This window comes from Rhizoctonia solani, chromosome 3, assembly GCF_016906535.1.
Source record: "Rhizoctonia solani chromosome 3, complete sequence".
NCBI classification, from domain to species: Eukaryota; Fungi; Basidiomycota; class Agaricomycetes; order Cantharellales; family Ceratobasidiaceae; genus Rhizoctonia; species Rhizoctonia solani.
In genome coordinates this window covers 611,428-637,666 of record NC_057372.1, presented here as the reverse complement: position 1 = coordinate 637,666, position 26,239 = coordinate 611,428, and the positions used below count along the sequence as shown (strand labels likewise).

Genomic DNA, 26,239 nt, shown 5'->3' with positions numbered 1-26,239 from the left:
CGAAAGTGCCACGAGGCCGAAGTTAGCGCGTTAATGTGTTTGAATGTAGAACAGACGGTGATACATGTACAGATGACGCCAAGAGGCGTGAGGACAAAGGAGACAGAGAGCGGGCTGCACAAAAAAAAAAAAGTAAAAAAAAAGAGAGGACCAGACAGATAGAGGATAAAAGCGCCAACACAGGGTCAGAGTGACCCTGTCACAAGACAACATGAAAGCAAAGAAATATAAAAACATTCCGCGGTGGTCGAAACGACTTTTGGGAAAGAAAAAAGGAGCAACAGAAATTAGATATGAAAAGTGGGAAAAAGTAGTAACTTAAAGAGAAATTGGAGTTGCTGCGAGTCCGGCCGAGGGTGATGAGATACAGTGAGTTGAGGTACGAAGAAGTAAAATGCAAAGGTCAAGCAAAAGGCTGTCTAAAGGTTGCCTAATCTATATCCGGGGATGCGCTTCACAGTTACTCTTAGTACGCCCGAGTCATAGTTGGCATGGACCGAGGACATGTCAGCATCCCGATCGAATCTCCAGACCCATTCGTATCGACCTGAGGCAAGATGGCGTAAGTCAAAGCATGTTCGACGCCTGCGGAATTGCAGGGGCTGGCTTCTTTCAATGGCCCAGAGAACTTACAATCTTTTTCCATGTCCCATCTGTCGGCGACTATTACCAATGCGTTCCCTTTCTTTGCGGATATGGTGATGCACTCTGGGTGGAACCCTCTGCCGATGTGTGCGACGAGAGAGTAGGCGGAGGGGGAGACCTGTATGTCCGGCTGTGCTCGCTGGTCCTCTGTGGGAGAGCGGGAGCCTCGAATGGATACTATGGGCCCGTCTGGGTTGGATGGGTTGGACGAGCGGAGACCATGTGAGGAAAGTATGATGCGCTGGGAGAGGAGGTCTGATGGGAGGCTGTTGAATGAGGTATGTTTTCGTCAGATGAGTCAGGAGTTGACGCGTTAGAGTGTGGCGGAGAGGTAGTGTGTGGAGGGGTGGGATAGCGGGATTGGGGTTTGGGAGAAGCGCAGGCAGAAACCCCATCTACAGAGCCATACGCGCGGGTATGGGATCCGCCTGGTTGGAGGAATGAGTTGGGTAAGAGGGAGAGAAAGCAGAAGGACATACTTGCGCAGGTATAGTCATCGGGTGATGACAGGGCTCGGTCCCGGCAGCCATAAAGGAGCCGGGGGAAGTTGAGTTGCGGGTCAGGGGGGGACGTGTAGAGGACATAATGTACGAGTCAATAGGCAATCAGACTATCGATATTTTCACCGCGACGATGGTGTCTGGTATAGGCACTGGCTAAGCCGTGGCTGAAAATGGCACAAGCCGGAAGGGGGGCAATACAATCCGAACCTCCGGGTGGTGGTGGAACAAGTCAACTCGACAACACGGCAGCTGATGCGTTCGGAATCGGCGCGGCAATCGTGCGGAGCGGTAGGAAGCAGTCCAGCGGGGGATCTCCTATACTCTATATCCACCGACTACGTATACCTCTTCCTACGTATAGATTGGTCAATATGACTCTTGTCGACCACTATATTGCTGTCCCAGGATTCCAAGACCCGCTCTAATTGCGCATGGTAGCCAAGGTCAAGCGAGGGCCTGAGAGTCTCAACCATCGCACAGGGGGGTCCCCCCAGAAGCTCAAAAACCACGTAAGGACAAGCGCCACATGCACCGGCCCCCGGTCACCCCTGATATTCCCGAGTTTGTGCTTAGAAAACTCCGATGGTCACGTGTGCGGATCTTACCCCGCGTGATCGAGTCCCGCCTGCCCCCCGCCTATTCGACGACCGTGACACTTGCACACGATGCGTCCGACGCTCAGGACGCTCAATGCCGTACTAAATGCCACCCACAGACCACGCCAGTCCCTGGGGTTTATTGGATTGGGCCAGGTGCGTCCGAGATTATCCCTGCGAAGCGATGGATCGAGATGAGTTTTCAGATGGGCTTGAATATGGCGGACAATCTTTTTACTCGAACCGCTACGGTCTATACCGAGGGATCCGCTGCGAACAGCAGCAATCCCCCTGTATTTGTCGTCTGTGATGTCAATAGGATAACGGCCGATACCTTCGCCCAAGATATTGCTACCCGCTTCCCGGGCGTGCTCGTCCAAGTAGCTGATTCTCCATCCGAGTAAGTCGAATCGGCTAGGTCATGGATATGACTCATGAACCTTTTCAGAGTGGCCCAACGTGCAGATACTATATTTACCATGCTTCCTTCGACTCCTCAGGTGAAAGACGTATATCTTGGCGAGAGAGGAATCCTCCAGGGTGTAAACAAAAGGTCCGAACGCGTGCAGTCCTTGTACGTGATTCAACCACATTAGGTACGTCCCCCCGACGAAACTCGTCAAATAGAGACTCGACTAGAAATCGTATAAACAGATGTAACTGCCGCCAGAGATGTTGCTGCACAGGTCGAGGCTACAGGCGGAGACATGGTAGACGCTCCAGTTTCTGGTGGTAAGCCCTTGCCCTACAGATCAATCAACTTTTGATCAACCAGAAAAAAGGCGTTGTTGGTGCGAGAGCTGGAACGTTATCCTTTATGGTTGGTGGTTCCGAAAAGGGATTTAAACGAGCCCATCCGTTCTTGTCCCACATGGGTCGAAACATTGTCCACTGCGGTCCTTCGGGCTCTGGACTCACGGCCAAGGTAACCCCAGTGTCTAGCCCACCACGACGTAAAATAACGCCTGCTCGCAGATCTGCAACAACCTTGTTCTCGGAGTTCAGCAGATCGTGGTGGCCGAGGCCATGCTCCTAGGTACCCGACTGGGTCTGTCGCCAGATACCCTCGCTGGGGTTATAAACACATCGACTGGTATATTTTAGCGAATATTCACGACTCTTGCATATACTCACTGTGAATGCAGGTCGATGCTGGTCCTCAGAGGTGAACAATCCCGTACCAGGGGCACTCCCTGGCAAGTCACCCCCATGCGAAAGAGAGTTCCACGGCAAGTCCTTCACACACACCCGCATGACATAATAAACTCAACTTCCCTCTGCCGCATTCAGGCGGATTTGCGTCCAAACTAATGCAAAAGGTACATCAGCCACTTTTTTTTTCTCCTTGCTTTCTTCCTTTGGGTTCCCCTCCGCATATAGCGACTCACCACGTGGAATTTTCTACGATAGGATATGCTCCTCGCTCAACACGCAGCGCGACAGCTGGTACGCCTCTCCCACTTGGCGATGCAGCTCAATCGATCTACACGCAGATGAATCAAGACACAACAGATGGGGCACCAAAGTTTGCCGACAGAGATTTCTCAGTCGTATATGAATACTTGCGGCGGCAGGCCACGAAGACACAATTGTAAATATTTATCCATCACCAAGGTAAAGCTTGTTAGGGGGGCCTGGACCTGGGCCGTATAGAGCCTAGGCTTTTGATCTTCGTTTGGGTTGCGGGGTTGGGTTCCTTCCTCGGTAGGCAAGTGAATATAACACAAGAGTCACCCTTTTTGATTTTTGGGCCCGGTTACCGTGTATCATGTGAGCCTGAGATGGCGCTTCGCCTTGGTTTCATCCTAGTAGCTGTGCAAGAGGGAGAGAGACGCAGAGGGGGAGGCAAGTCCCACGAACCTTGGTATCCGTAGTCTGAAACCGTCGACAGTCGGTGCACAGCCTGAATAGTTCCTTGGCTTACTTGATATTGCGAGCTCCCTGGCTGAAAATGAACCCAATCACGATCCTTCCTGTTTCCGTACCTCTAAATATGCCTCTTCCCCCATTTTGTGTCTATTGTTCTTCCTGGTTACAGCATATGCCCACGCACATTTGTACGATGTGCTGTCAGTCGAAATGAACCCGCATGTAGCCGCGATGTACTACGCTCACCTTTTTTTTAGACCAATCAGCGCAGAGATTCGTCGCAGAGTCCACGAGTAAACCTATTGATTCGCACTCTGCGGCCCCCCAAAAATAAATCCATCAAAACAGGACATCTCGGACCTGGTGCTAAAAGGAAACATTAATACGCAGTAGAACTTGCACTAAGTACAGCACAAAAAACTCACTCGACACCACTAAAATAGTGTGACGGATGGAGGGGGAGAAACCCCTCTCCGCGATTTCTAGTTCAACGATCATGATTAAGAAAAACCCACGTCTTGAGTTTACTTTGAAAGCAAAGAGAATACCCTTGGTGTAAATTGGCAATTCGTACCTAGCTCTACCCGACTTGAATAAACAAGTAGAGTGCAAGACAACTTGGGGGGTTTTGCATACAGCTGGGCCTTGCTCGTACATGCATATAGTTTTATGCGCTGAGATCGAAATGCGAGCTGTTCGGATCGGTTACGATATAGTTCATGTCAAGTAGTCCAGCTAAATGAAGAAGCACCAATCGCCTCTGATCGATCATGGCAAGCAGTGCGTGTTTATTCAGAGGGAAGAGGGGACAAGAGGACAGTTCGGGCACACTCAACTCCGACCTTTGCTTGTGATCTGCATGGGGAGAAGACTGAGGGCAGATATCGGGGTGCTCAATCCGGACCTTTTCACGGGACAATGCACCTTTTGTTTGCGCCTAAACTTTTTCATCTGGATGTTTGAAAGTTGATGTTTTGGTCTGCAAGTTCCCCCAGATGATAATGTGGCTCCTCATACCGATCGTTATGACCATGAAGGTTGGGGGGCTCGGCGTCCAACAGGCCATCGACGTGGCTGTAGATCCAAGTGGCTGAAATTGAACCTGAGCTATTTTATGGGTTGATATAACACAATGTCTCGAAACATAACAGATTTTGTCTGTGCGTGATTGAATTAATCTAAGCGGTCATGGAACTTGAGAGATGAGACGTACAGCCCTGGTTATATTACATTTGTTGCCACGTTTGTAAAAAAAAAATCTATATGAGCGGTTATCTTGCTTAGAGCGGTATAGCCACTTAGAGGCATAAACGTTTCCCCTCTTTAAGCACGATGAAGCAGATATATGATGATTCACTTATCGACGCGCGCGCATGCATAATTGGCATTAGTCAGTTCGGTCTGGGCTCGATGGAGTTGAAGCGTTTTCACACGTGAACAACCCCCCCTAAGCGATACCCCTGGTTATCGCGCCAACTAGTGGGGCTCCTTAGCTAGCTGACCATAAGCGGTTGCGTCGTTGGTCATGGAGCGTTCAGCCTCCCTCTATCGTGAGAGGCGTATATTTCCAACGTGTATCGACGAGTTTGCGAGTTGTACCGGTAATCTATCAACCGGTCCCTCAGGCGGACCTTTTCGCCGTGCTGTAATTGCTGTGTGGTGTGAATCTGAATCCCCCATGGTCAACAAAATAAGGTTTGGGGAAGTTTGTAAAATTAGGAATAGTCGTGTACCAATAAGTATATGCGTGATTCTTCCAAGCTGGGGCATATAGGTGAGAAATGAGGAACACTGTCGCGGTGGAGCGTGCGGGGCATATCGATATCGCCATTATTACTTATTGTGTGCGATGGCTGGTCTTTACTACATAACGCCTCCTTCATTCTCTAACACACAGGTAACTGACTTGGGCGTACATGCCGCATGCAACACATGATAAAAACAATCTTGAGCCTCGTTTCGAACACCGGCGACGGACGTTATTGAATAATGCGATTGTACCAACTTGAATTCTAATCGCTGGAATTACGTGAAGATAGAATAGCGATACCCTATGTGTGCTGCGGCTGTCAATGCAATGGCACCACACACGCAGCAAGGCAAAACCATTTGAAGTGTTGGTGTAGCACCCTGGATTTTAGTGTGAGTGTTTCTTGCCAAAAATATAGTGGCTCATTGGTAACTATTGTCAGAGCCGTAATTCTTTTGCATTCACCTATCACCATTTACGACAACCGTTGCTCCAAACCTCTGCTTGGCACTCGTAGTGGGCGCTAAAGGTCAAGAAGATAGGATGGCCATTCCATTATTGGAATAATCATGAGATTCGGAGCCGGAGGTGGATCAATGAATTATTTGAAATCAACTAAGAGTATACTATCATGCACAAAGGGCGGTCGAATAATTTCATTTCGATTCTTATCCATGCAGTGCTGCTCTGCTTTAACATGTGGCGCGATTCCGAGAATCCGCCACGATCCATGCACGGGCATAAGTCACAGACCGCGCCGAGCTGCAGATGGGCACAGATACGAACTGGACCACGGACCCCGCCGACTTTCATGCCGCCTGGCTGAACAGACTTGAAACAATCTCAGAATGAAATATGACGATCGTATTGATCGGTAAGACAAAACCGCACCGACTGGTGAGGTTAGTTAGTCTGACGTGCGAGTATGAGTGGCGGGTATCTGGTAGCCGGAATGAGTTTAAACTCTCTGCAAATCAGCTGCGTGTAGTCCACAAATGGCGCTGTTCCCCCATGAACCCCTGAACATGCGTTCAAGTAGACCTTCCCGAATGGTCTTAACTTTAATTACATATATATGTGTACCATAGAACCCACGGTAAAAATCAAGTGGCCACCCTAGCGTGACGTTCATCTGTGTTTCGGGAGAACCTCGCTGGCGCATAAACAGCCCGGATATACGAGTTTATTTACCAAGTGGTAGTCGCTTCGCTTATATTTCGAACGACAGTATTCGGTTGGATACGGCGTACTCAGGTACAGTACTTGAGGAAGCATGGTACACGCAATGACATGATCGACCGGCAATTGGAGCGTATGTGTGGCTGTATACGCGAGCCCCACTATCAGAAAATATGACAAGCGAATGATATTTCACATGGAGTGGAGACAAGGTGGTGACATAGTTGACCACGGCGGACGTCGGAGGCGCAGCGTTTGTTCACCTACAGTGGATGAGAAGCATTGTACAAGAAAGATCTGAATCAAGGGACGGTCTCGGAGTGAGCGAGCCCGATTACGTCGCCTAGGAACGGCCCGGAACATAGATGCAGAGAGTGTGCATATACATGGTACTAGACTCGGCGATCAGATTTAGGAGGAGCCGTTGCAATGACAACGGAACCGGGAGTAATCGACGATTGAGGAACAACAACAGGTCGAACTCCGGCACTAGAGAAAGAAGCAAGAACATACACCAAGACCTGGAGGTGGGCTTGATGGTTGTTGTCCTGGAAAGAAGTCGAGGGGATGACCAAGCACCAGGAAGATGGTCGTTTTTCGAATGATGTTTCAAGTCGATATGGGCTTTCCAAAAAAGGACTCGAAACTCGACCCTGAGCCAAAGCCCTCTCAACACCGACTTTACATATCTGATCAAGGCCACCACCACTGACCTGATCCCCCTGCACCTCTTGCTCGTATTATCCTTTTCTTTGTCCACATCATCTAGTTTGATATCCGTTTCCCTAGCGCTGGCCTACCATGTCAAAACCTAATGTATTGATTCTCGGTGAGTGGGACTATACTCGACTGGCTTCGCCTTGTGCTAATCGAAGCAATTTTCGAATGTATTTCTGTCTTTGGTATACGCAGGGGGAATGAGCCAATGCGCCAAATCACTCATAACATACTTAGTTCCGGAGAACGGGGAGCCTCTTGTCTCGGTGCGTGTTGTGCCCTGTGTCCACCCAACCAATGGCTAATTAACATTATCTCATTACAGAACCTCCGCATTGCCGACAAAGTCTCAGTCAATCCACCAACAACATATATCGGCAGTGCTGCCAGGCGCGCACTTGAGAATCCTGTTGTACAATATCAGCAAGCCAATCTGAAAATTCCAAGTGTGTTTCCATAAGCCCTCGATTTCTGTTTATTGTTGACATACTTCGTGCCAGCTGTCGTTTCCAAAGTGTTTGATCCTCCAGAAGGCCAAGAGCCATACTCTTACGTATTTGATTGCACTGGAGAGCTCTCTTATATGCGAGAAGACCCCGTAAGTATCCCCCTTGATCTGCGTAAACACTCTTTTACAAGGAGCGTCATGATCATTTGAACTACACTGACCAGCCAGTTCGAATAGGTTCAAATTGATTTCACGGCCATGATTGCCCACTTGATTGGTACAGAGGCGGCTCGAAGAGGTGTCAAAGCCTATGTCCGCCTCACCCATCCTTTTTACGATACATCCATAGAGAAGGTAGCTCAAGAGAACGTTCAATTTAGAATATGTGCTCATTCCTTTATCAGGTTACTCACGACGAAAGGGAAAGGATCAAGCCATTGGGTACTCGTGGGACATGGTGGCATGAGACGCTTCGTATTTTGGCTTCTATTGAAAAGTAAGCACCGTGTCCCAGTTGCAAGTGTAGTCTTAATCTCTGTTTTTAGCCTGAACCTAGTAATACTGCGCATTGGCGCTATCTATGGACCAGGCAACAATTGGGGAATAAGTGAGCCAGTTGACCTTGTTTCCATCTCACATTAACTAATTTTTATCACTAGTAACGCCTCGCATCGCTCTTGGCCCAGTGTACAAGCATTTAAATATCGAAATGAAGTATCTGTAAGTAACAAAAATAGAGCCCCTCAAGCCACTGCTGACAACTGATTAAACAGATGGAGTGGTGGTCTTCGATTAAACACAATTCATGTCGACGATGTAGCTGGAGCAGCGTGGGCCTGCGCCAAGTGGGTTGCTGAACGGGGCCGTGTGAAGGCCAACGAGGAGGCGGGCGAGGAGATCCATTTCTTCAATGACAGGGCCAAGTGCTCTCAGGTTCCCTTTGTCCCACCTCCTGCGAGCGTGCCAGTCGCACCACTTTTCAACCTGGTAGGCTGGACGGCTTCCTTTTCCAATGCGATTGTTGACCAGATTTCTCAGGTGGATGATTCGGATTCAACGCAGCAAACAATCGGTCAGCTTATTGCCAGCATGTTTGATGTTAAATTTGGATTCCATGGATTTATCATGAACACGTTGGCCAAGGTAGGCCAATCCACTATTGACTTTTTTTTTAATCATTTATATTGATTATTCCAATAGGTTGATCTTGAAGCCATGATCCAAGACATAAACGACATGCACGTCTCAACCTGGTTCACGCTCTGCCAGAATTCTACCCCTCCAATCCCTCCTACTGGTCCTATTTCTCTATTTAACGAATCACACTCCTTTGGGATGCACTCGGTTGCATACTCCAACACCAAGTTCAAGCGCATAATACCGTACACGCTCGCACACCCCCAGTTCAATCGTGAAGAAGTGCAAGCTACGATCGACAGTTTCAAGGCGGAGGGCAACTGGCCGAATAGTACTTAGATTTGGCCTTCCGGGTTAGCAAAATCTAATGTGTTTGGTCTGTTTTGGTCCCCATGTGTTGAAGCTGTTTATTTTCTTTGTTCCGCTGTCTTCATAATACACGTCCACAGATCTTCTGTTGTAATTGGGTTAGCACGCTCATGTACATCTGTTAATAAATGGAAGCCAATAATCTTAATATCTGGAACCGGTGCTAAGGATACCCTGGTCCGCAATCGTTTAAAATTAGATTAAACGACACAATTCCTAATACATGAAGGCCTAACGATCTGGTTTCAGTCATGTCCCTTACGTAGCCAGGATGGCCTCCCCATCGTTGATATGCGGCAGGGTCGGTGTAGGACCTTCCCCTCGTAAGGGAGGAATATCGAGGCCCATTACCCCACAGCTTAGAGCCCTGCTCCATGCCTGTTCAATCATATATCCGCCGGCGCGCATCACACCGCGGGGATCAGCCCGAACGCCAATCGACAATGCGTCGTCGTATGATTCTTTCAAAGTGAAACGGTGGGTCTCAGCGGACCAATGATCTGTAATCGGAACGTGAGGAACGTCCACGGCAGCCTCGGCACGTGCGGCCGCCTTTGCCCGCAACAAAGCCGACGACGAGGGCACAGCCGAGCCAACATTGCGCATTGTTTCACGTTGACGCTGTTGAGCCTTTGCTTTAGCCAATACCCGTGACGCGGGCGCGTTGCTGGATTCCTGAACATGCGGTAGAGGGGAAATGGGCAAAATACTGAAACGCTTGGGACACAGGGACACACCAATTGGTTGATAAGTTCCAGTTTATTTCGCTCCCGTTCACGCTCCTCTTCCTCCTCCGCCCGACGAGCTTCTTCGGCCCGTTGCTGCCGGTCGAGTCGTTCGCGTTCTTCAATATCTCGTAGATTGGCAGCCTCTCGGGCTTCTCGCTGCTCGTTCATTTCGATGATCGCAGCGTTCGCAGCGCGATGCTCGGCAATTTTGGCTTCCATAGCTGCCACGTCGATGTCATTGACCAAATTAAAGGCTGTTGCACGTAGATTAGAACAAGAATACCGGAAATAAAATCAGGGCCAAGTTGACTTGCCGATGGTCTCGACCTCCTCTAGATAATCATTGTACTCCTGTAAACTATCAAAATCTTCCAATCGCTTGTTAAAGCTAAAGATGAATTCGGCGTGAGTAGGGGCGTACCGTTCCTAGGGAGATGACTTACTGTTTCGCAATACGCCGCCGTATGGCTACTTCCTTCTCAACCCCAAGGTCTTCAAATGTTTGAGCCATGAATCCCATCTTTCGGATGACTGTTTTGCAAGTCGGGCATGGTGCAGGCCCTAGTGTGAATAATCGGTCGATGCAAGATTCACACCTGCCCCTTGCTGTTAAAAGTGAATCCACGCACCGAATAGGGCACTCACATTCTGTGATAACAAGTGCTCACCAACAATCGCAGCTTTGGGTTCAGAAACCTGTCGCTCCGGCATAGTGGACAGACATCATCATCTGACTACATGTAAACAAAAGGTCAATTCAGTTGAAAAACGAAGGCGTCGGTTGTTGCTTCACCTTGTATTCGACCGTTTTGCCGCTTGAGTCTTTAACGCCGTTAATAGTAATGGGAGCGGCCTTTGCAGCGGGAGCCGGAGAGGCACGAGAGGAAGGCCCGCTACCACCTTTTGTAGAGCTAAGCCAGCTAAATTTCTTAGACATTATGGAATCAACTGCTATGCTCGGGCATGGGATCAAGTTCAAGTTCAGGATTCCATGGTAGACATGCTCACCCTTATCAGGTCGTAAATGGTAATACGAATATGAATATGAAGTTATCAGACTTTTTTCAAGTTCGAGATTTGGTTTTGATTGTATGACCGAATGCCTCGAATTCTGCTTGAAAGAATGGCGGTAGCCACTTGAAGGTTAGGAGGAAGAGCCCTCGAGGCATAGGCGCTGGGCGCCTAGACTTACGTAATTGATCACCAAGTGTTTGTTCTGGACCTCAACCACACCAAATCCGAAATTGCTGAGCGCGTGTTTTGACAGTCAACCTCTCAAATCTCGACGATTGCTCTGGTCTACCATCATCCAAAAGAAATGGAAGTGGTAGACTCTCATATGTCTGAACATTTTTCAGCCCAAGCTCCCACCCATATCGATATCGACATGTCTCCAGAGTACGATGATGACGCGGAATACGCAATGCACGATGTAACCGAAGCCACAACAACGACCAACGATGAAGAAATATATGATGCGGAATTCGAAGAACTACCTGAACAAACAGAAATTGAGATGGACGAATACGCGGATGAAGTCGAGTTAGTGGAGGATAATGAATCCCACATGGGGACATATGTCCCAACGGATGACGCCGCGACAGTTACAGATGTGACTGTTGAAGACGTGCAGTTGCGCTCTTCCCCGGTGCCTGAAGGGACTCCTCATGGAGTAATGCGTCCCATTTCACCACACGTTTCCGTAACCGCCGGACTTTTAAACGAGGTCTCTGCAGATGCCCTTGCACAACACTCCCCTCATTCGGTGGCTACTCTTGTCGACGACTCCGAAGCCGAACCTTTGCCGGATGATAGCACAAAAGAAGGTATCTTGAACGAAGTAATTGACCTTACTGGGGGTGATGACGAGCCACAAATCGTATCGGTGGCGACCGTAGAAGAGGGTACCTCGGTTGAGCTGGCCGAATCCACTGACCAAGAAGCGACTCGATCCGAACACGAAGTTCTCCAAGTCGACCATGATACCACTGAACAGGAGTCCTATGATGCGGAGGAACCTGCTTTTGAAGTCCCTTCAATTGACTCGACGGTTCCTGAACAACTCGTCGAACAACGCCAAGAAGAGCAAACTTCTGAAGATGTTGATCAAGATGAGGATGTTGTGGAAGTACCAACACACCTTGAGATACCTGAGCAACCCGATAATGATGGACACTCGCCTATTGAAGAGGCCCTGGTAATCAATCAACAGGTTCGGGATGATGCAGCTGATTCCATGGAGCCTTCGCCCCCCGTTCGTCTCTATTATAGGGACGAAGGCAAAGGCACTGATAAGATCTTCGAGATTTTTGCTCCGACCGGCTTGGAATCTCATGAAGCGGAGCTATTGTTCCACGACAACCGTACATTGTTTTATGAACCCCTGTCAACGTTTTTCGCCAGGTTACGAGAAACAGAACATTTCTCCAGTGACGGCTGGGAAGATGTTGAGATGGGCATCAGAATGGATTTTGAGGACTCGAGCATCTCAATTAATGAGGCAAGCATTATGGTCTATTTGGGATAGAAAAATGTCACGACTGATACCGTACTTAGGACCATAAAGAAACAGAGAACATTTCTTTGTTTAGATTATCATTCATTTGGTCTGGATTAGGACTGGAAGGGCCTCTCGAACTAGCCCTAGTCAGACGGTCCGAGCGATTCACGGTTCAAATGGCTCGATTAATTGAACAAGTTGAGCAGAGAGATTTCCATGCTGAAGGTGAGATAGAAATTATTCAACTGGGAAGAATCCTCACACTTCCTGTTTGGCAGGCCCCACCGATCATCACGGAGTCCCGCATGAGATCGAAACAGGAGCCAATCCTGAAATTGACGGGGATAGTAGGTCTCTTCACAAACTTTCAAATTCAAGCTAATCAACTAATCAATCTGCTCCAGATGTCGGGAACGTCGACACCAAGGCTATTACTATGAATAACCAAGAAAAATCCAGGGCGCCAATCGAATCTGATGATGTAGCAGGCAGTCCACCTCGTGGTGTTCAGGCAAGTGACACCGATGAAGACGCGCAAGCGATCGATACCACGCAATCCAATGTGCTTAATGAGCAGCCTCGGGATGTCGACGATTCAAATGAACGTGATACAGTCCAAGAGACCGAAGTCCACGAAAATCCTGAAGAAGTAGCCCAGGATATTATAGCCCCCAATGGGGATTCGACACAGCAAACTGTAAATACCACCCATCAAGATCCTGAAACAGAGGACACCGACCCGAACCCAAATAATGACGGGAGCACAGTTAACGACGGGCAATCTCCGAGCGCTTCCACGCCTCAGCCTCAAGGTAACTATTGCGATTATCTCCCTTCATGATAACCCTGAATTTATTCTTTCAGAGGACGACTATGATGAATATGAGACCGAAGGAGCAAATGCTCCAGCGCCGGCGCAAACTTCCATCCAGAACGAGGCGCTGAGCACGGAGTGGGACGCCAATGGTACGCAAATACATAGAACCAGGATCCATGCTGGCACTTAGTTCCCTATTGTTGCAGAGTATGACTATGAGGAAGATTATGAGGGCGATGAAGGTAAGAACCGATCGCATCTTGGATCATTCAAAAGTCTAATTTATTCATAGAGCACAGCAAACACACATTGCCGGGCAATACTCCTAATGAGCCTACAGACTCCGACCAAGCGCATTCCACCATGTCCGCGCCAAAGGTCTCCGAACACGAGTCTCAGAATACCAGCCTTAAACGAAACCTGGACGAGCTGGAGTATGAGGAGTACGAGACGCCAAGTGCACCGAGTTCTCCCGGTGTGTGACAATAGCTCATTCTCCCGGGCTCAAACCTTACCTGTTTTTTCAGCTTCGGACCATAAGCGTATCAAACACACATAGATTTTTGACGCGCGGCTGGTGGAGCTAACGCTGGGCACGTTGTCATGAACATCGCGCATTTAGCGACACTTCTCGAAAAAAACAGTCCCTTTGCCCTGACCGCTTACAGATTAACGTGTTTATTTCATCCAAGGTTTATTGTGCGTAAGTTTCGTTGTGCTGATACTAACCCTTGCAGACTATTTGTTGGACTCCTATCTTTGCTCCCCGTGATTGAGGTGCTGTTTTATGTTTATTAATTGGATGCTATGCTACTTGATCTTATTTGCGACATCCTGAACACACGTTGAGATAGATGCAAAGAATGTGTACATGAGGTAGTGACCAATCACATCCGAATACAGTAATCGAGACTGCGCATAGTTTGAACTCCATCTCGACCTGAATTAGGTTTATATATCTACCTTCTTCGACGTGTCCCTCAACATCCCCCAGTGCTCATTTCAGGAGACGATCAGCACTACTCCCACGCTTCCCACCTGTCCTCGAAACTTGTACAATCGCAATGGATAGCGTGAGCATCACACGATATCTGTGTATTACCGACAATTGATGACGCACAACCCTTTTTGAAACTAGGCCCCAAATGAAACGCGAATTAAGCTTAATATTGCTACCGAGAGTTCAAGAATTACTCCCTGCCAGTGAGTGAAATACAGCTTTCTTTCTTTTTCTTTTTCTTTTTCTTTTTGCTACTGAACACGTGCTGACGACTTACAAAAAGGCCCGTCAGAAAGCAATCTTTGAACTCCGAGTCGGATTTCTCGGACTCGCCCATGGGCTTGCCTACTGATTTGCCTACCGATTCGCCTACCGATTCGCCTATCGATTCGCCCTGTACCGAGCCGCATGAACTGGGCCCCGCAGGTCCTGAGCCAGGCGAGAAACCACAATACCGTGGGAGGATAACTCACCTGGTCAAGAAGAGCGAGCCACCTGCAAGGCCTAATGTCCACCAGAGCCGCAACCAAACCTTGCAGGTCGTCACAGAGGAGTCGACCACACAGTAGTCGAAGTTTTCCCACTCAACTTCGCAGACCACAATCCTCCAAATGCTCCATTCCAAGATTAATGAAGCGACACTGACCAGGGGACCAAAGTGAATCTGATTGAATCCTCCAGAAATCGCTACATTTCCATCTCGTTTTAAATTCCCGTAAATTATTGTGACAGCCTCATGTAAACTATTTATTTTCCCCAAATGTATTCATCAAGGAATATCTTGCTATCCCACGCGCACTCTTTATCCCCATGAATCCGACCAAACCAACTACCGATACCTAACCTGTGATCTGCTAACTGACGATGAAAGCCCCTACAGACCACTGTCCATTTCCCAGGACTACTAGACTGGAGTGTACCCAACCCGGCGCGTCTCGTACCCGATTACGCTCGTCACTACTATCTTGCATCCCTTCTTGGGGCTTAAACTTTCTACTAAACCAGAGCGCAAGGAAGGCTCTCTTTATTCTCAAGCTCCAAAACAAACTAGCGTTGTCCTACATACCGAGAGGCGCAACCTGATGCTATATATGGGATAACTACAATGTGCCCGTAAACGATTGATTATCTTGGGAAATTACATGCATAAAGCTAACTCATTGTTCACTTAGTCCCTTATCCAATGTATGTGGTCGAGATGAAACTTTCTATTCTCGGAAGTGGGCCAGGCATCGAATTCAGTTGAAATTAAACGTCCCGCAACTATCTTTATTCGTCAAGAGTTTAGACGAGGCACCATCCCAAGACACTTGAGCTGCGTTAATCTGTACATCGATATCCGATAATCATTCGGCGCTCGAAAGAAAAATAAATTGTGGAAAAATGGGCACACTCTACACGTTGACTTGTCATCGTCCGTCCCCAGTACTAATACATAAATCACGGTAGTCGATCGCCATTTCATCAGCATGGGCCACCGCCGGGTTGGTATCACCCGGCTGAAGGCCTGAGATGTTCGTTTATCGCAGGTACGTCCCGGCAGGATGGAACTGTATTGAGCTAACCGCGAGTGGAGCATTAAGGAACGGTGTGGCACGTCCCAGAGCAGCAAACAGAATATATCATCCACTACTAATGTGGCCACCAATCACCTAAAATATGTGCAAATGACTTAACTATTGTTCACAGAAATAGTATGAGGCCGGTGCCCTGTCCGGGTTAGGATTGAGAACAGTTGATTCTACTAACTACTTCACAGATGTCTTGGGCATTAGCCAAGCCCCATGGTGAGACGCTCCTACCCTTTGAACAGGCGAAGTATATTGCATTGTATAGTTTAAGGTTTTAGAGTATTCAGTCTGGCAATGGGCTTCGTATTCTTTGGTTTCTACGACAGCCAGGCGACCGAGAGGAGACTTGAAGCGTCCAGGCCTTCGAAACTTATGATTGCAGATAGGAGACCAAGCATATACGTAGAGCCCAAGCAGTGCCAAGCAATGCTGATTAGTAGATCAGGGACAATGCGGGGAGCACCTCCTGAATGATCACTGGACGTGTGCAGCTGGACATTAAGCGCGCCCGCCCACGTAATAGGGATGATTCGGTTGTGGAACAATAGCGTACTCAGTACATGTCGACGTTCTATCAAGTGTACTATCATTTCCCGGCCGTTTTCGCAAATTCCCCAAACCGGGCTTCTCCTAGACTCGCATTGGCCCAAGCGCGCATGGAACAAAAAAACGAGGTTTGATCGCAGAATTGAGTTGCACCGAATGAACAAGGTCGATGTTTATAAGGCCAACGTGTGAGTTCCCAGGTTTCCTCAATAACATTGCAACACTTGGCCCCCTACTTTCGGGATCTAAACACTCTACAATACGCTATTCCTAATTGATATTACCTTACGCATACTCGTATGACTATTATCCCAGGACTCATGCTGAACGAATCTGGTTTCATAGAAAAGGTATACTATCTGCCTATTATAGCTTTTCTACTAGTTTAAAGTATGGGCCATATAGGTTATTCACTCCGATTCGATGACACCCACCTCGGTAGGCCATACGCCTTACTACGGCATTGTCTGAGACTGAGAGTTTGCCAACAGTTCACGCCAAAGTCGCCAAAGATCGAGTGGGACGATGCCGGTTCCGATGTGACGATGACTTTGAATACAGTCAGTCGGCACACACAATGCACTTGTTATCTACATCTGATACCATTTCAGGACGCTGCCACGCGCTCTGCAGTCTTCTCAACACGTGCTTCTCGACCCCGAATTTCCAATAATAGGACTCGTCCTTATCAGGATAACTCTCGTACAAGTTCCCATCGCAGAACTGCACCGCCTTGTCGCTACTTTCAGGCCGGAAGATGTATCAATGGTGATACATGTCGATATCAACATGTTGTGAGATCAGCTAGCCCAGAATCAGATTTGGACCGGCAGTTGTCAGCATTTGTGAAAGGAGAAGACGCCTCAAGTCCAGATACGACAGACAATGACCTGCCTTCGCCAACTTTGCCTAAATCGACCCCCAAAGTCAGCTATAACCCGGATGACTTTCCCGATGAGGAGGAACTTTATGAGGTTGTGTCCCACCCTACCTCGACTATCTCAGAAGTCCGGTTCAATACGAGATCCAACCCAGCAGAACTACGCACGTATTTTGTCGCTCAGCGTCAACCGGTTATGGAATACGAGGGAAACAATGTCGGGATCCTGAGCGGTGGTGTGCTTCTTGGTATCCCCAATGGGTCCTGTCCTGCCACTTCGAATCCCAAGACCAGAGCATCTATAGAGGACACGACAGAGTTTGAAATGGTCAACAGTCCCTCGCCATCCCCTGTTTCGAACGACAGTGACCACGAATTATGGAAGGGACCTGTAAGGTTTGAGGACTCCGCTATGACCGAGGCGGAGAACTTGATATGGACAGATGACGAGGCAGACGAGATTTCCACAGAGGCTATTGATTCGGACTTCGGTGCCTATAACTTTGCTTTGGCCTCAGAGCTCCCTTCACCACCACCTATCATTCGCCGAATCATCCGTCAATTTGATGGCCATAACAGAAGGCATTCGCTCTCATGATCAACACGTGTTTTTTGGGTCCTTTTTTGTTTACTTCACGGGCGGATCGCATGTTATGCCATTATTCTTCTATCATCAATATGTTTGTTTTTTCTCATTATTCTCGACACATTAACAATTGTAATATCATACCAACAAAGTGGTGACACTGAAAGTGTTCTTAGTTGTACATGAGTCTGAAGTTGGAACCTACTATATGCTTAGAGCTTTGGGTTGGGTCTGTGTCAAGGTACCAAATTGATCAAGAACTGTCGACTTTAAGCGGTGGAATCGCATCTGTTGTCCGACAGGTACCGGACGTAGTACAATGCTGGCTGACATTTCTGACTGAGTTTCAGTCTCTTGATTCACATTATCTTTAGAAAGTTCGACTAATTGTGGCCCGAGCCATCTCAGATTGACGCCCAACGCTAGGCTTTCTGTGACCGCGATGCATACATTGACCATTAATCGAAATTTACTTGACTTAAGTTTACTCTCTAACACGCTTATTATTAGTTTCAGTGATCTATTTGACAAAGAATGGAGGAAATACAGTACATTAGTTGAACCCTACGTAGCGATCAGCTCATTCATACTCACGATTGTATCTCATTGATTACGCCAAGACTCCAGTTGCGGCCAACGCAGCCAACATCGGTAAGGGGTTCAGTACACGCACGCTTACTTCGTCCTCCCTTTTGCTGTCTATCTCACTTCCCTTTAGGGCTACTTTTGCGACCCACGCACCCTGAATGCTCTCCAACTGACCCGAGCAAGACGCACACGCCTCCTCAGATGGGACTCCGGCCGTACGGAAATTCCCAATAACGAGCCCCTGCGCATATGCTTTACGTCCATGGCCGTAATGAGGAACAAGTGAGGACGGGGAACCAGTTGAACTCGTCCCAGGAGCCGTTGATACAAACACCCGTCCGAGGTGATTGTCCAATTCGGCCATGCGTCCATCCATCACCTTGGGGCATGCTTGTTCCATGCTCAGTCGCAGGCGATCAAACCATTGTTTTGCGGCCTGGCCCGAGAGAGTCACTCCAGCTGAATCGTCAACAAGTATACGAGCGGGAACGGATCCTTTCATGAATGCATTTCTAGTACTAACGTACGGGAAAGAGCACGAAGCGAGAAGTGCGGCTTGTATTCGTTCCTCGTGGGGAGTTGTACCTATGCGGGTGACCAGCGCATAAAATACATCGCTAATAGGATGTCGCAGAGCAGCGAGCCTAACGTCAAGTTGTGGCGAAGTGACTACATCGCTAGGACGAGGTTTTGTGAGCGCATATGGCGTAAGCTGAGTAATAGAACAACTAGCACAGTGCAACAAGGTCTGGGGCCCATCTACATATATATTCAATATGTCAGTACCCAACTGTTTCCGAATCGATAGACGTACCAGGAATTGGGACATACAAGTGGTGGATCATGCCCGTCGGCGCGGGTCTCAGATACGCAGGTTCCTCAGCCTATGATAGTGGTCAGATACAAACAAATGCACCAAATGTACCAAGATGCCACAAACCTCGTAAACAATAGCGCCGAGATCTGCCCATAAAGTCTTCAAGGCCTTCCTAGATGCGCTGTATGTACCCATAGCTTTTGGGAATAGTTCTGATACGCCTGGTCCACGTGCAAAGTTCGACTGAAAGAAAAACCGCAACGGACCTAGTGGGAACACCACTTTCTTTCGAGCAGGTTTCGACAATCTGGCCTGGGGCACCCACCCGTCTGTGATTTGGCCTTTTCCATTCTCTTGTCAAGTTCCTGAAGAATGACATTTCCCTCTTCTGTAATTTCGTATACATTTGGCAATGTCTGGTTGTCGCATTGAGTGTTCGTGTAGCTCTACGAATATAAGTAAATACATTACCTCGTTGACTAGATTAGCTTTTAATAAGAATGGAAGTCCCTTGATTGAAAATGGTTCGAATGAGGACGAAGTGATCACTACATTTACGCCGGCAGGAGATTCGAAGAAGTCTTCAAAGGGGCGAGAGAGTACTGATGGGGAGTCACTCTTTTGGAACTTGGGTGTAGAATAATTCCGCCTTGGGACTGAGCGTCTGCAACTAAGGACAAAGCAAGCTCTGTAGACAGATATCAAGGCCATTAATTAAGCAGTGGGTAGATGTTTACTATAGTATGTATCGACTTGTTTGCCAAGGTGAATGATAGCGCACGAAGGCTGTCTTGGTCAGTACAGGAGTTGACACAGAACAAGCGTTCCTGCCCAGAGCGCTCAGGGATTCTCACATAATCGGTACCACGTGATCATCTACCACGCCATAAGTAAAAGTTGTGAGAGACTCCACGTCAGACCAGAGCGCAATCCCTCCACGTCTCCCTCTCCTTCGTTTTTTTTTCTCGCGGCAAAAGTCAACATGAACCCGGCAGTCACTAACCTTATGGTTTCCCTCGGTGCTATGCAGGGTGCGTGGTTTACTAGTAGCTAATCAGTCTAAACTGAAATCGTGCATGTGCAGTGGCCCGAAGGATTCCATTTGACGACCCAGAGGTCCTCCACTACGTTCGCCTGGGATACATTGCGGCACAACTTATCTGTCTGGCTACATTCTACGTGGTTTCATACAGGGTAAGCATCTATCTGGATCTGAACCTCGGTGTCTGCGTGCTTATCGTGTGGCTCTCCAGATTAAGGCCAAGAACGACCAAACTGTGCTCAAATATGGTGAGCGTCCTCTGATCATCTACAGACAGTAGTTTCTTACAATCTCTACAGTTGAGCCCAAGAGTCCCATGGTATGCACACGGTATAGGATTGGCGGTATGTATGCTAATATACGCGTGTTAGTCTCCTGAATCTGGAGGACTCGTGACTACCACTGTCCGGGATTACGACTTGGCGGAGACCTCTAAACTGGTCGTGGCGTTTACATGGGTGTCCTCATGATGGCTTTCTTGCATGGCTACATGAAATACACCCAGCCGCTCTTCATTCAGGGTCTGATGGGTCTCAAAAACTTGATCGAGGCGAAGCCAGTTGCCATCCATATCTTTGGCAGACCTGCTACTGGTAACTTGAAGCGGCCATTCAAGGCTCCGGGTGGTTTGTTCGGTGAGTACTCGACCGAGATTATCTGACTGGTCTTCTCACCAACCTCCCAATCTATAGGCGCCGGCGAACCTCAAACTGATGCTGCCTCTATCAAAGAGGCCGAAAAGATTGCCGCCAAGAAGGACGAGTGATTATAGATTTATGTAACTTAGGGAACAGGTTGGCTTGTACTACTATTGGTTGATAATTGTGATATTGTTACTACTGTTCTTTACTAGTGCGCTAATGTCCATCCTTGTACAACCAAAAGTCTCGAACTGATCTATCAGCACGGAAACACGCCAACTTTATTGCCCGATTCTAGAATCCGCACACATTGTCCAAGTTCAGCATACCAGGAAAACCCTTTGGCCTTGCCGGTTCGACTCGAGGTAGACATCCTATATTTCTTCTCTCTAAGTCCGTTTTTGTAGGGAAGTCCCTGGGCGTGCAGGTGTATGTGGTTGACAGTGTTGAAAGGTGGTATATGGAATCCGAACCTATCAAAGATATCAGACGCCATGTGCTTGACGGTAAACGCAGTGAAAATACTTCTGTTGGTCACTCGGAATGCCAAGTGAGTTAAGAGCTTGGGACCCGACATCACGCATTCGCAATACTTTTGGCTTGTCGTTAATTTAGATCATTTTGTGATTCTAAGCCAACTTACAGAGTGGTACGTCTGAGGTATTCAGCGACTTGATGCTCTCTGTTATAAAGACAGACAGATAACTATGGATATACGATCGGGAAGCTGCAGCGAGTACTTACTGACATGTCGACGAGTGATAACTAACAGGTGTTCCTGCCAAGCGAACTATTAAGACAATATCCAGTTGTTGTGTCGCATGATAACACGTACCCTGGCAGCTGGATCTCTATCTTTGAAAACGATAAGCTCTTCATTCTGAGAAAACAAGTGTAAACAATAAGAAACGCTTCAACAAAATAGTGTTCTATAATGACATGGCGAGTTGATATCAATTGCCGAATTCGTACCTCGTAAACAACAGCAAACCCCAGTTCTTTTCGGACGTCGCAGAAAACGCATTTCTTCAGGGCAGGACTAGACCCGTGTACATCGTCTTTGAGTTCGATGGCCTGATTCTTGGTACAACTCAACATCGAGGTCGGGTCTAGGAGCGGAATCAACATAGAAGTAGCGGGCGCTAAACAATCCGGGGGGTCGCGATCAGGTTTTTGGTAACTTTGTTTGATATTTGTCTGCTGCAATTACCCACTACCACATCGCATTTGTAACATATACGCTATCTTGTTTTCCCTAAGTTTAATATTGTACCTGGGAGCTTAAGCACTGGTACTTGGGAGCTTCATCGTGAGCTGTAATAACATATCGACGATCATGCCTGTGCCCGACATTGCTACTCATGCGGCAGTGACGATTCTGATCACTCTCCGGCTCGCCAAGCACCCTCGAGTGACGCCGCTAGCACAGATTCCTCTTCGTCTGAAACGAAGAAACTCTGGAAAATGACTACGTTGGAACCCAAGATACAGACTTTGCAGCTGGACTTGATGTAACTATGAACGACCAGTCCGAACCCGAGTACTAGAGTCAGATTCGGATTGCCCTCATATTAGAGCGAGGATAGCTATTCCAGGATTTGTCAGCTATACTCTTCGGCTATTACTTGGAGAGCAAGAAGTCAAATGCAATCGAGCAACAACGAACCGGGGAGTAAACGTCCTAAGGTGTGATACTTTGCCATGAAATTGTTTATTTTACTTACCCCAGGTGTAGGTAGCTGCTGTCCGATGTTCGGAATGTAGAATGGCGCTACCTCGTCCGTTTGTTTGCATGGATTGTTCGTTGCAGGCTGTTTTATGCCTGGGCACATCACAGACCACCTTAGGCTTGCAGGGCATGGTTTCTGTACGTATGGTTCCTCACTCCTTGAAACTATCATATATTAATATGTATACATGGTCCAGTCATGGATCTCGTGTCTGGTTCGGTGTTCTGCTCCGACTGTGATGATTTTATTTATAGTAGCCGACTCGATCAGGCGCACTCCCTTGCGCTGCTCTCTGCGGAAGAACAGGTCGCTCGTTTTAAGAGTACTACCACAATTTAGTGCATACCGCTAGTTGGATACTGACGCATTTGGTAGTATCTTCTTCTCCGCGCCAGCAATATCGCCCTTGGGTTCCCGATGGACAAATAGCCAACGACCTAGCCCGGGCCACACAAGTGCAATGCTCGGGTAATTGATATTTAAGCGGTATCAGCAAGCGTACTAACGTTGTGTACGTGATAGGTCTACGGGGACTCATCAACATGGGCAATACGTGCTACTTGAATGTAATTGTCCAAACTATGGTGCACAACCCGTTAGTACGGAATTATTTTATGAGCGACAGGCACAACCACCAGTTGTGCGATACCAAAGACTGCATGAGCTGTGAAATGGATCGGTTGTTCACCAAAGTAAGTATGGAGATGTATATTATCACTTGTACCTGAGTTCCCTATGTAGGTCTATTCCTCCGATCCAGGACCATATGTTCCTACTTCAATGCTTCATTGCCTTTGGGTCAAGTCAAGCGAACTAGCAACATACGCGCAACACGACGCTCATGAGTTCTTCATCTCAATGCTCAATCAAATTCACGCGACTACACCCGGGTCTTCTCAGACGAATTGCACATGTTTGGTCCATTCGACATTTGCCGGCTTGCTACAAAGCGATGTCCAATGTGGGCATTGTGAGAACGTAACATCAAGATCGGAGATCATGCTTGATATAAGTCTAGAACTGAAGCCGACAGCTCAAAATGTGGGGACGGAGGATACTGAAATGACCCTTCTTTCTTGTCTGAAAAGGTATGTACCCTTGGTTCTTCATTTGAAATTATGAATGCAGAACCTTTTCATGAATAGATTCACTCAGCCCGAGAAAACGACATATAAATGTGATAAATGCGAGAAATCATCGAATGTTGGTCATATATTGGATTCAGGATACAACTTCTGATGTGTGAAATGTTTAGGATGCTACCAAGCAGTTCAGTATACGAAAACTCCCCCCAGTGCTGTGTTTTCAGCTCAAGGCAAGCCCTGGACAGATGATCATCGCATTGGTGTTGAGCCATTGATACTATATTCCCCCAACAGCGATTCGAAGTCGGCGCCGCTTCCTCTAACAAGATCGACCACGTGGTGAGATTTGGTGCCACATTGAATATGGCACCTTTCTCGTCAGTTGTGGCAAGAAAAGGTGCCAATAAGGACCCCGGCCCGGATTCGATGTACGAATACGACCTTCTAGCGGTACTTAATCATGATGGCCAAACGATGGATAATGGGCACTACACCAATTTTGCGCGTTGCCAAGATCGAGTGCGTCCATCCAGTCACGGCATTTGGGCGTTGAGCTGATAAATGATATATCCGTTAGTGGTATAGATTTGATGATGCCAAGTGAGTGGTTGGAAGCACACATGGCATCGATTAGTTAACGGTCGATCCAGGGTTACGCGTGTCACTTTGCAAGAATGCCTCAAGTCCTCCGCATATATGCTCGTCTATGTGAAAAGACATTTGAGCTACCGAGCAGGAGCCGACGAGATGTTCCTACCGGTAGATGGCGAACTTCTACCAAATATCGACATGTCCGAGTCAATGTTGATGGAACTCTCGGCCGCAGCTCAGGATGAGGAACTCCTTCAGCTCTTGGGTGATGGTTAGTTGATCTTATACGGAATAGCGTGTTCTCAGGGCAAGGTAACTTTGGCTATCACATGTGTTTGTTTATATGCAATAGACTATTTGTTATACCCCGTATTACAAACCTCGAGTTTAAGTTTGCAGGATGTTTGAGATATTGTGGCCCATGTCGTACTTTTTATCCGATGGGGTAGTTAAAATTACTATATCAGCACGTGTACCATTGCCGCTATTACTTATGAGGAATTGATGAACGGGCCTATAGGTCGCAATACACGTCATTCGGCTATTTGAGTGGATGCTTGGAGATAGCGCGCTGGATCATGTGGGTAACTCCCCCCTCCCCTCCCTTCATCGGCTTCACCCTTGTTGAGGACCTTTTATCTCAGCCCCTGATATTCATATATTACTGAGTATAATAAGTTGAGTCGCGCCGCGTTTTCATGCTGTTTCTAATATCTCTCCTTTTGTTCGCCGATCTGACTGCCGGAAATCTCCAGGCATATAGGGTTGGACCACGCAATGGAAGACCTCCAGAAGGATTTTGACGCTCTTTCTACAGAAGTGTTAATTAGCGGGACATTCGATGCGCAACAAACACTGAAAGACTTGCTTAAAATGCTCGAAGACTATGCTAACCAGCACGCCAATGATAGCAGTGCCAGCCACGATCCCGAGACAAAACGAGATACGCCGGGCGTTGAAACCTTTTTTTGGCACCTTTGGGATCGCGCTCTCCATGACATAGGACGTTGTAAACGGATTATGAGCAGGAGACTAACAGGGATGTTAGACAAGCGATAGCCCTTCTTAAAGCGATGCGAGAGCTTCCCAAGGGGAAATATGTATGGACCCTCTGGGGCGAAGATGTCGATGTTAACTCCCTCCCCCTTCTGGGCCCGGGTATTAGAAACGCAAACAATGGTATGAGCTACTATTCAAGCTAAGGAGTACCCCTTATACTCTAAATATAGGTCCTTTCTACTACAACATGCCAAGCGATGCAGAAATGGCGCGCCCAGAGGTTCAGAACACGTTAGCTGGAGCAGGTGCTGGTGGCCAGACCGATGAATCTATCTCTATCGTTCTCAAACGGAGAAGAGAATGGCTAGGTCTCCAGGCTCTTATCGCTAAGCTCTTAAGCGAAATGGACCTTAAAGAATACGCGCTTCATGGTATTTGGGCTGCTCGCGATGGGCTTGAAAATTGGCCTGCCGTACCCCCAGCAATCATCACTGAGCAACATGCGGAAGAGCCACCAGCCGGCGAGGACACGGCAGCATATCGAGCGCTTCTGGTTGAAGGTGCTACAACCTGGCTTCGCTTTGCTGCTCATCAACTATATGCATGCACTGAGATTTGGGGACCCAATGGGAACCCAGAGTGGAAATCTAATGCGGGTGCACCTGGCCATGGGGGAGATCGTTGGAAGGGGGTTGATGGAATGGATCCTGGAAGAAACGTTGGGGATTATGGAAGGAAGTCCTACACGAGGTGGTCGCTTGGTACGACAAGGAGGTCAGCGAAGGGCGTGGGAAGGACTGGAAGGTGAAATATGGGGCACTCAAGGCATTAGAGGCAATGGTTATAGCTGAAGGAAACTGATAAGAACGAACTCGAATGAATTTGCCTTGGATTTCCGGTCATTG

At 47.9% G+C, this 26,239-nt stretch overlaps 10 protein-coding genes across 10 annotated transcripts; 6 read left to right on the top strand and 4 right to left on the bottom strand.

Moving 5' to 3' along the window:
- Positions 1–419: 419 nt before the first annotated feature.
- RhiXN_02581 (uncharacterized protein) lies at positions 420–1,229 on the bottom strand (the record flags this gene model as incomplete). The annotated part of the gene is made up of 4 exons (XM_043322398.1): positions 420–547; positions 634–911; positions 1,045–1,073; positions 1,125–1,229. 4 exons carry the CDS (start codon positions 1,227–1,229, stop codon positions 420–422), a joined length of 540 nt encoding a protein of 179 aa, XP_043177894.1.
- A 445-nt stretch (positions 1,230–1,674) lies between these two features.
- RhiXN_02580 (NAD binding domain of 6-phosphogluconate dehydrogenase) lies at positions 1,675–3,005 on the top strand (the record flags this gene model as incomplete). The annotated part of the gene is made up of 6 exons (XM_043322397.1): positions 1,675–2,144; positions 2,193–2,318; positions 2,415–2,476; positions 2,527–2,669; positions 2,720–2,837; positions 2,890–3,005. 6 exons carry the CDS (start codon positions 1,675–1,677, stop codon positions 3,003–3,005), a joined length of 1,035 nt encoding a protein of 344 aa, XP_043177893.1.
- A 4,338-nt stretch (positions 3,006–7,343) lies between these two features.
- On the top strand, positions 7,344–9,183 carry RhiXN_02579 (uncharacterized protein; the record flags this gene model as incomplete). Its single annotated transcript, XM_043322396.1, has 11 exons — positions 7,344–7,371; positions 7,497–7,525; positions 7,585–7,705; positions 7,760–7,857; positions 7,945–8,061; positions 8,112–8,203; positions 8,253–8,314; positions 8,367–8,427; positions 8,481–8,694; positions 8,746–8,850; positions 8,908–9,183. The coding sequence occupies 11 exons, from the start codon at positions 7,344–7,346 to the stop codon at positions 9,181–9,183; spliced, it is 1,203 nt and encodes a 400-aa protein (XP_043177892.1).
- Positions 9,184–9,471: 288 nt separating this feature from the next.
- On the bottom strand, positions 9,472–10,160 carry RhiXN_02578 (RNA polymerase II transcription factor B subunit 3; the record flags this gene model as incomplete). Its single annotated transcript, XM_043322395.1, has 2 exons — positions 9,472–9,888; positions 9,951–10,160. 2 exons carry the CDS (start codon positions 10,158–10,160, stop codon positions 9,472–9,474), a joined length of 627 nt encoding a protein of 208 aa, XP_043177891.1.
- A 75-nt stretch (positions 10,161–10,235) lies between these two features.
- On the bottom strand, positions 10,236–10,878 carry RhiXN_02577 (RNA polymerase II transcription factor B subunit 3; the record flags this gene model as incomplete). The annotated part of the gene is made up of 5 exons (XM_043322394.1): positions 10,236–10,329; positions 10,385–10,502; positions 10,538–10,547; positions 10,610–10,675; positions 10,735–10,878. The coding sequence occupies 5 exons, from the start codon at positions 10,876–10,878 to the stop codon at positions 10,236–10,238; spliced, it is 432 nt and encodes a 143-aa protein (XP_043177890.1).
- A 381-nt stretch (positions 10,879–11,259) lies between these two features.
- RhiXN_02576 (uncharacterized protein) lies at positions 11,260–14,827 on the top strand (the record flags this gene model as incomplete). The annotated part of the gene is made up of 8 exons (XM_043322393.1): positions 11,260–12,453; positions 12,498–12,666; positions 12,720–12,788; positions 12,846–13,253; positions 13,306–13,407; positions 13,465–13,500; positions 13,551–13,701; positions 14,542–14,827. 8 exons carry the CDS (start codon positions 11,260–11,262, stop codon positions 14,825–14,827), a joined length of 2,415 nt encoding a protein of 804 aa, XP_043177889.1.
- A 1,847-nt stretch (positions 14,828–16,674) lies between these two features.
- On the top strand, positions 16,675–17,853 carry RhiXN_02575 (uncharacterized protein; the record flags this gene model as incomplete). The annotated part of the gene is made up of 4 exons (XM_043322392.1): positions 16,675–16,725; positions 16,781–16,813; positions 16,867–16,935; positions 16,987–17,853. The coding sequence occupies 4 exons, from the start codon at positions 16,675–16,677 to the stop codon at positions 17,851–17,853; spliced, it is 1,020 nt and encodes a 339-aa protein (XP_043177888.1).
- Positions 17,854–18,451: 598 nt separating this feature from the next.
- RhiXN_02574 (uncharacterized protein) lies at positions 18,452–19,441 on the bottom strand (the record flags this gene model as incomplete). Its single annotated transcript, XM_043322391.1, has 3 exons — positions 18,452–19,188; positions 19,244–19,313; positions 19,370–19,441. 3 exons carry the CDS (start codon positions 19,439–19,441, stop codon positions 18,452–18,454), a joined length of 879 nt encoding a protein of 292 aa, XP_043177887.1.
- A 787-nt stretch (positions 19,442–20,228) lies between these two features.
- Positions 20,229–21,054, top strand: RhiXN_02573 (inorganic phosphate transporter PHO88; the record flags this gene model as incomplete). The annotated part of the gene is made up of 7 exons (XM_043322390.1): positions 20,229–20,277; positions 20,331–20,440; positions 20,500–20,536; positions 20,588–20,607; positions 20,660–20,746; positions 20,794–20,923; positions 20,981–21,054. The coding sequence occupies 7 exons, from the start codon at positions 20,229–20,231 to the stop codon at positions 21,052–21,054; spliced, it is 507 nt and encodes a 168-aa protein (XP_043177886.1).
- A 1,693-nt stretch (positions 21,055–22,747) lies between these two features.
- On the top strand, positions 22,748–26,195 carry RhiXN_02572 (ubiquitin carboxyl-terminal hydrolase; the record flags this gene model as incomplete). Its single annotated transcript, XM_043322389.1, has 14 exons — positions 22,748–22,796; positions 22,856–22,981; positions 23,035–23,127; positions 23,182–23,351; positions 23,401–23,747; positions 23,805–23,862; positions 23,915–24,004; positions 24,039–24,263; positions 24,322–24,344; positions 24,395–24,606; positions 25,099–25,289; positions 25,364–25,514; positions 25,565–26,052; positions 26,106–26,195. The coding sequence occupies 14 exons, from the start codon at positions 22,748–22,750 to the stop codon at positions 26,193–26,195; spliced, it is 2,313 nt and encodes a 770-aa protein (XP_043177885.1).
- Positions 26,196–26,239: the final 44 nt, after the last annotated feature.